This window comes from Halyomorpha halys, unplaced genomic scaffold (assembly GCF_000696795.3).
Source record: "Halyomorpha halys isolate HHAL.00 unplaced genomic scaffold, Hhal_1.1 Scaffold365.1, whole genome shotgun sequence".
Lineage (NCBI taxonomy): Eukaryota > Metazoa > Arthropoda > Insecta > Hemiptera > Pentatomidae > Halyomorpha > Halyomorpha halys.
In genome coordinates this window covers 250,253-259,456 of record NW_027107925.1, presented here as the reverse complement: position 1 = coordinate 259,456, position 9,204 = coordinate 250,253, and the positions used below count along the sequence as shown (strand labels likewise).

Sequence of the window (9,204 nt, the reverse complement as noted above, 5' to 3'; positions counted from 1 at the left end):
AGCCAAGAAACGGCCCAAAAAATAAAACAAAAGTTAACTTCGACAGCTTTGATAAAGAAGCCATTTGCAGACTAGAGTATAATTTTATTAATTATGTTACTTTAATTAATACCATCTTTGAGAGACATTTTAAAAAAAGTAAGAGAAAATTCAGAAACCAATTTAAGGGGACATAAAAACATATTAATTAAAGTAATTAACTTAAAAAGAGGTAGTAGTTTTTTTTCTGAAGAGAATATTAAATCTCAAAAATGACTTTTTGGATGATACTGTGTTCATAAGTAGCAAATCAGAACAGATTTATTAATATGTTTGCCAACAGAGTCAATAAGAAAAAGTCTCAGTCAAAGATAAAGGATGACCTAAAGAAACGACGAACTTTTCATCAGTCAAGAACTTGGGTACACTTTGGCATTAAGTTCAGGACTGTATCTTGGAACAAAATTCTTGTTCCCGAAGGAGGGGAAAGGAGCTAGGTTGGGGGGTGCACAAGTTCACTTCCCTCCAGGCACTCATCTTAGATGCACTATACCTACTCTTCATTAAAATTTAAACCAGCCAGTATCAATTTTTTTTTCACATATACACAAAATATCACTATGCCTTATTATTATTTATTAAAGAGTAAACTAGGAATTAGAATTCGAAAAAAGTTATCCTAGGACAATATCACTTAATAACAAAATAATGTGAAAAAAATAGAAGTCATAGTGTCATAGAGTCAAGATTGCCTCATATATACCTTTCATGAAGGTTCTGCATATGTTCATATTTCCTATTAATAATTGGCATGATTGAGAAATAGTCAAATGAAATTAATTTATATGAGGCTTTTACACAAAGATGTAGTAATATAAATACAGGTAATTAAAACATACAAGCTTCTGGCATAGTAAATCGATTTTTAGTTGATAAGACAAACTGAAACCTAGATAGTTCAGAGCCTATGGTGTGCTAGGACATAACTCCAGAAGTCTTTGCCTAAAGTGGTGTAATGTAAAGTATAGCTAATGTTAAGTTAACATTCTGACCACAATTGATGATAGTGTTGTCAAGCCGTGGTTGATTGAAAGCACAATGTGTCATCAAGAGAGGTCACTTTTCTAGCTTGCATCCAGAATAGAAGGAAAAGAAAAAGTTTACTCTTTAACATATAGCACCCTCCATTTTATCTAGGATTATTCCAAACCGTATTTAGAATTGCCCTAGCTTCGACCAGCTATGATTGTTCTGGGTTCTGACCACATTAAGCTTTTTTACACTCCTTCAATTTTTTTTATTAGCGAAGTTATGTTTTGAAGTATATAAATTTATTTACTTATGTATTCTTTTATTTTAAACACTTCCAAAAACATTTAGTACATGTTCAAAAGATTTTCATATTGATATTTAACCAACAATTTTTTTTTACATTGTTTTGGATTATTTCATCTTTGTTAAAAATATTTTATAGAAAATGTGGTGATATAAATAACTTTTAAGAGTCCTTATTCAATAAATTAGTTTTAAAAAACTAAAAACATTCATGTATTAGCTGATAGAACATATTGATTCAATGGCACACACAGGTGATGACAAAGTGTTATCATGGTTAAATAACAGGTATTTAAACTTTGTTTGTCTAAACATTACATTCTATACATTATATAATGCTTATTTAAATTAAAGAGGAAAAAAAATCAGTCTTGTAAGTGGTTTCCCAGGGGAGCCACAGCGGTCGAAGTTTTTTTTTCATTCACTATGGTTTATTCATTATGATGTGGCATAAAGACAAATTGTTAATTCATTACTTTAATTCACTCTAAATATTAAATCAACATATAGTTTGATTTTTTTAGTCATTCATTTAACAACCAGGTTGATTTTTTGACTTTATACTCTTTATGAAAGGTATAAAGTTAAAAAATAACTTAAAATAAATGTTATTTATATGAATTCAAAGTAACGTATATGAAAAATTTAGATCAAAATTGGTTGCACATGTGTTACCATATTTAAAAAACAGTTATTTTAACATTATTTGGCTAAACATTACATTTTACACACTATAATTATTAACTGTTAGGAGGACATTAATGTCTCATTAGAAGTTAGCTAAATAAAACTATATACAAGGGTTATCATTTGTGGTAATAATAAAAATCTTGGTAGAAGGATAACTTACCTACAGCTCCTTTAGGAAACAATGCTTCTGGATCAGTCTCAGGATTGGCCTTCATTAAAGGGAGAGGAACAATAAGTCTTCTGCTCAATGTATGGCGAAGTTTTTGTTCTTCATCTATATCATCGACCTGATTTTACAAAAAATCAGATTTGTAATCTCATGAAAAAAAAAGTAAGAACTAAACAACAATTTTAAATAAATAAAGGTAAATATATGGAGTGGAACCTAGCTGCCAACCATCTCATGGCCCCATTGAGTACTAGAAAACCAGGTGACTGGACTAGTGAGTTCAAAATGAAAATCGATAGGGAAAAATTATTTTAATTAAATCCTTTTTCTATCCTTTCAGTAGCAGTTATGAGATTGTGTTAAAATACATTAAAGAACAGAAAGAATTAACAGCTATCAGTTAATCTTGAGTTTTGTCCATATTCCCAAACATGGACGAAACATTTTGTTCATAATGTTAAATTAGATTTTTTTAGCTTGGAAGCATAATAGAATTATAAATCAGAAAAAAAAATTTAAAAATGAGAAACAAAATAAGATGTTGAAACCAAGACCAATATACATAACTGCAGGTGTAAGATAGTTGACATAATAACCTGTATTATGGTATTTTAAGTACAACATAGTAATTTAAAGTATGAGATGACAATTATTTTGATAAAACATTAAGGTAATTGTATGTTTTAAAAATAAGTATGTTTGGAAAATGGGGATAAAAACCATGAAACATCAGCAGCGAAAATGAAATAAAACAATATGATGTATAAACATGAATGGATTTAACTTTAATCTTGCCAACCTAATTGAAAGAGACATATATACATATATATAGAAAAATAAACAAATACCTCATATTTTCTAGTGACTGGATTAAATGAAACCACTTCAGCTAAGATCCAACTATCTTCATCACCTTCAACTATTTTGACCATAGCAGCGACCATATCACCAGGCTAAAACATAAATTATATCTGTTTATAAATTCAGCATTATATATGTCAGAGTTCCCAGAAAAAACTTAGCTAATGTTGTATTGGGGTGAGTTTTTATAATCGCAATCTGCTGCTAAGAGAGTATAGTCGTCACCATTTCTGAGTCGTAAAGCAAAGCATTGTCACAAAAGGTTTTTTTTTTAGCTTGTGTGAATTTTTAAGTGACAATTTTTTGTATTCTCGTCATTTGGCAATGACTGATTCTTGCAAAAACAGCTCACAAAGTCTTGGAAAATAGAAGACAGCCAATAAAAATTATGTTATTGGGAAAATTCCACTTACTTAATTTAGCAAAGATGAAATGTAAGTGGATGACAAAACTAACTCTGGTTGTACTTTTTGTAAAAACCTAACTCTTAAAATATAAAAATTAGATTGATTAAGCCCTAACACAAATTTAACTGCAGTCTGACATAGACCAAATGTGTTCTTTAATGTATAAGATGTAAAAGTCAATTGAAAATTTTCGATTCTGAAGACAAATTTTTTTTTTTTATCTTAATGACTTGACTAATAGATGTTCACTATTGTTTTGATCAAACTTGTTTTTTTTCTTCACAAATAAAAATTGGTATAGATTAAGAGAAAAATATTAGAGCACTACTTAGTTTATATAGAAGTAACATTAAAAATAATATATTTAATAAGAAAAGATGAAGAAATCAAACAAATACAAACCTTTGCAATATAATTTGGATCGGCAGGAATAGCTCCACAGAGAGGGGGTGCTTTAGGCTCCGGTTTTCCAACCCACAAAGGCAAAGTTTGAGCAGACACTTGAAGCATTTTCATTAACGCTCCTCGATGAAATATTTCACGATTACCTTCACTACGAGCCTAATTTGCAAGAAATTGATTCATTGTTAATAATTACCATATCAATATCTGCATATGTACAAAATAAAATTAGAAGTAAGATTTTCTGATAGAAAAGAAATAAAATTAAAAAATATTATTGGAGGAAGATAGTATAGGTATATATATACGAGGTAGCGGTCAATAAAGGTATCAAAATAGTAAAAGAAAACTATTTATTGTTAATCGACGGTTTGCCCCACTTTGCAGGGTTTTGTGAGGTTTGATGATAATACAATGGTCAACTGTTGTCCTTTGAACTAACATCAAACAAAGGACCAAGGACAACTGTTGTCCATTTTATTACCATCAAACCTGACAAAACCCTGGAAAGTGGGGCAAAACATTGGTTAACAATAAGTAGTTTTCTTTTACTATTTTTATACCTTTATTGACCGCCACCGAGACTATTTTCCTCCAATCTACTTCATATGGTCAACTATCTTCTTACAATAAAAATGTTTATGTGCTAGTTGTTGACCGTGGATTTGAAGAAAAGATGGTTGGGAAGCAGTTAGTAAAGAACACAAATAAGTAAAACTTATTCATAAGTTTCAAGGTTTCATCAAGTTATCTTATGGCAGTCATCCTTTTTTTTTGTTTTCAGCTCTAATGAAGGCCTAAATTTGCACAAAATGTCAGCAAAAATATAAGTTTTACTTATTTTTGTTTAGTACTACTGACCATACCCTTGACCATTTTTTCTTCACAGTCTTTACCAATATTAATTTATCTTTAATCATAAAATGTTTTAGGGAAATAATATTTTTTACTTATTATAGGGAATATATAGACATAGAGAATATAGAATAAACAACTTGCAACTTGCTTAATTCTAATTATGGTGAACAGTCCTATGAGCTCATGAATTATCATGCAATCTTATGTTACAAGGCAAAAAGTATGAACAATTTTAAATACATTTTCGATTGATTGATGACATGCTATATCACAGTGAATAAAAACTGTCAATATGAAATAAATAAATCAAAAACAACAAAATGATAGTATGTTTCATTATATGACCTACATCTTTTATAATTAAAAAAAAAAAATTGTATTAAGGTTAAAACATCTTTAGAAATAAGAATATAATGTTCTTAATCAATGTTTTTGTTCCCTTCTTGGACGTTTTGGAGATACTGTGTACCCCTGTTCAACAGTATATAATTCACTATTAAAAAAAACAAAAACAAAAAAAAGTATATTTAAAAACAATGAATTTTAATTTCTAAAAATTTTGTGACCTTAAGACAATTTTAATTATAAAAATGATAGTATTTTAATTAGTTATTAAAATTGAGCTAATTGTTATTAGTTAGGAAAAATAAGTAATTTAAATAGTTGGAATTACATCAACCTAAATATAACAAATAATATAACCTTTAATTTTCTCTCATTGCAGATATTCCTGATTTCCGTGATTTTTGTTAATGCTTGACGAAGAAGTTCTTCCTCTTGAACGGCATCATTTAAAGCAGTGTTGTACAGTCCTTTCAATTTTTGCTAAAAATAAATAAATATGTGTAAATAGGCAAGTAATGTTAGTGCATAAAAAAGTCTGCCAAGTATATAGGAAAATTAATTACCTTCCTCACCAAAAAGATTAAATAATTACCTATATTTCAAAATTTAAGAATAATTGTATTTTTATTTTTATAATTTAATAAATTCTATATGTTGTTTAGGAATATAATTTATAGGAGGAGTCATTTTGAAACATATGTTTCGAGAAAAAGTCTTTTACACATGGTGAACAGAAAGTATTGGATTGAATTTGATAAAATTAATATTGAACTGTTTCCACACAAAAACTCCAAATTTGGCCTAAATTGGACTCACAATTTCTGAAATATAACTGGAACAAGGATAATACATTTTTACAGGTATAAGTGAAATTAGTGGATGGAATCTGACAATATAGATATGGGACTGACTAGCTACCAGCTCAGATGATCCTTGAAAACTCCAAATCAGGTTTAAGTTTCAATTGATTATGCCCAAACACAATATGACTAAACACAGAGACATGGAACAATTTGTTCCTTAATTTCTAAAATGTAAAAATTTATATTCCTGAAGAAAAGTTTTTCTTAAGGAAAGTAGTGCAGTTGGTGGTCAATCTTTGTACAAAATATTAAAATAAATAGTTTTTTACTATTTTGTATCTTTATTGTCCACAACCCAGACTATCATTCTACAATCTTCCAATATAAATGTTTTTCATTAACTGCATGAATACAAAACTTCTCTACCTTCTGTAGTGAGGTAACAAAAATAAAGAAGGTTCCGTAATTAATTTTTTCAAATTGTAATTTTTCCATGAGCTATACACAACAAATATAAACCGGTAAAGTACTACTATAATTTATGTAAAAGTATCAAGAACTACCACATTAAAAATAATTATTTAAAAAATCATTGAAATACTTATTTAATTAGAGTTTTCATTCAGTGGCATTGAAAAATATCAGATCGATATGCTTAAACAAATCTCTACTCTTATATCATTTAACAATGGGTCAGGTTCTCACGAGAACAGTATTATGATGGAGACACCCTACCGTGCATGAAACACTCATCAACCAACACAAATTGCCTGCAACAACAGAAATGGTCCTAGCATTGCTTCACATAGAGCAAACCATAAGACTACACCACAGCAGATCCATGGCCAATTCGTTGTATCTACTTTTTTATGGTGTTCATGGAATCTCTGGTTGAGAAAAACTCATCAACAAAGTTGAAATGTTCCCAATCCAGTATGACCAGTTAAACAAAAACTGTGAAAATAATTATCATAAAGAACAACTTTTGAATTTATTTCTAAAAACGGCATCTAAATTTAAGTCTCTTATATCAGTATTCTGCAAGCAACTTGATGTGATAGGCTCTTGTACTACAATACATCTTCGTATCAATCTCATTCTAGTGAACCAAACCAAATAATGTCTTCCTTAAAGTGGTGAAACATTGCCAGGTAATAATTAACATTACCTTTAGATAATTGAGGCAACAAAATTCTTGTCACCTTATAATATAAATAAAATGTAAATTTTAATGAAAAAACAAAAACAAAAATAATAATTCCATTACACCCACAATGTATAACCTTTAGATGCTTAAGCGTTTTCCACAACTGCTAAATTTGATGTGAGAACATCAAAAAAGTGTAAAATGTCAATAAAATACAGACTGCAATAGCAACCTACACCGATTGCTCATGAGTTATTTAGGTGGTATTAACTGCCAAGAGCCCATTTCCTTCAATATTATAAAAAAAAAATCTAATCTAATTGATTCAACAACAAACAATAATGTTAAATATGTGAATACCTGATTATATGGTGTCAAACGTCCTTCTTGATTAATTTTATCATGAGCTTTGGAAATGTGATCCAAAGTTTGTTCACATCTAAGTCTTTCTCCTTCTATTTCATGCACTAAAGAACTCAAAGCCTTTAAACGATCCTAGAAACAAATATATAAATAGTTTAAAACTAATTCTTTGAACATAGCACAACTTCTTTCCTTTGTTCTGTTTGATCTGAACATAATTTTCCTTAAAATAAACCATGAGGGGATTAAGGTTTCTTTAACAATAGCACCGTTTAAAAAATAATTCAACAAAATATTATACCAATCCAGACTACTTCAGAATATACTAGAATTTAAAACACAAATGAGTAATTAATACTTAATAAAAATATTACCTGCACCTGAATTGCAGCATTCTCGAAGTATGATGCCATCTTAATGAAAAGAATTCACAAATTTTCCAGAAGATATGACACAATACCAAGATACAAGAACGATCATCAAAAGCACCTAAAATTAATAATAATATATGGATCAAATCATAATAATAAGATATACAACGAAAAAAAAAGTTATACTTACAGAATTTATAACAAGTGGAACAACGGCCTTCATTAAACCCTTATATAAAGATTCCTACTAATAGTTACAAACTAAACTATTAGTTGAGGCAAACGTTCTAACAAATAGTATTTTACTTTAGAGCAACACAAAGAAGAAATGCAAACACACTCTATAAGTAACAAAGAGGCTCTGAGTGACACCTTTTTGTTTTGTTTGCATGTTTACACCAGCTTTCCATAGAGGTCGAAAACCACATGGTACCGTTACAATTCCAAAGTGACAAGAGGAATGGAAAGATACTAACTCCAACTAATATGGACCCATTGGACGTCACTGAAAAAAAACATATAATTTAAATATTTCTTTTTATCCCCCTTTCTTTACTTATTATGTTTTTTATTTTACAGAAAGTCCAAGAGCTACATCACGTAAGTTATAACCGGCAAGAGGTGTAATTAGTGGTAGTGGGAGGCCGCCAAAATATAATTTATAATTTATTAGGCTTTTTTTTTTTTTTTTATAGGTACCTAAAAGATAATTAAATTTATTAGTTTAAATGGAACATACGTATTTAAAATTAGTATTACACAGCAATTAATGTAGCCACTTTCACATTAACTGTTTTCTGTAGTTTTTTTTTTTAGAGCTGAGTAAATGAGAAAATAAAATTATTGTAATTACAGAACTAACGGAGAAAGTTGAGCTGAAGTTTGACATTTTTAACTTACTAAGACATTTTTTAAATTGAAGACTCACTTGACGGTAAATGCTATATATTTTAGGGTCGTCAGTAGCTTAAGTGGTTGAGGCATAGGTTCTTTGCAATCTGGGAACTATGGTCTTAAAAAAAAAATAGAAAGAGATTTTTGAGGTTTTTAACAAACAGTTAATAGTTGATAATATTATGAGGACGATTAGCGACTATGTTGTTTACATAGTCATATACTTGGAACGCGTGACGGCCGTGCGGGCTGAGGCGTAGGCTTCTAAATGGGGAAAACAAACCTCTGTGACATATGAGCTGTCTTTTCTAACGTTAGGTTGTTTTACGGTTTCTTATATCCAGAATACATACAATTGTCTTAAATCATAAGAGATATGTTAGTTTTGTAGAATATTAAGAGGACGATTAGCGACTTTGTTGCTTACATAATCATATACTTGGAACGCGTGACGGCCGTGTGGGCTGAGGCGTAGGCTTCTTAAAGGGGAAAACAAACCTCTGTGACATATGAGCTGTCTTTTCTAACGTTAGGTTGTTTTACGGTTTCTTATATCCAGAATACATGGGGTCAAGGGACT

At 29.6% G+C, this 9,204-nt stretch overlaps 1 protein-coding gene across 2 annotated transcripts in view; it reads right to left on the bottom strand.

Annotated features, from left to right (window-relative positions):
* Positions 1-8,143, bottom strand: part of Sgf29 (SAGA-associated factor 29) — a 12,356-nt gene extending 4,213 nt beyond the window's left edge. Inside the window, exons 1-7 of one of the 2 annotated variants that reach the window (XM_014422314.3) lie at positions 7,921-8,141; positions 7,734-7,848; positions 7,357-7,491; positions 5,404-5,526; positions 3,844-4,002; positions 3,022-3,126; positions 2,165-2,291 (exon numbers count right to left, since the gene is read on the bottom strand). In XM_014422314.3, the coding sequence (XP_014277800.1) occupies positions 2,165-2,291; positions 3,022-3,126; positions 3,844-4,002; positions 5,404-5,526; positions 7,357-7,491; positions 7,734-7,772 (688 nt within the window). In that variant the 5' untranslated portion in view covers positions 7,773-7,848; positions 7,921-8,141. Of the gene's footprint in view, positions 1-2,105; positions 2,292-3,021; positions 3,127-3,843; positions 4,003-5,403; positions 5,527-7,356; positions 7,492-7,733; positions 7,849-7,920 lie in introns of those variants that run through there. The other variant, XM_014422315.3, reaches the window with a different exon arrangement.
* Positions 8,144-9,204: the final 1,061 nt, after the last annotated feature.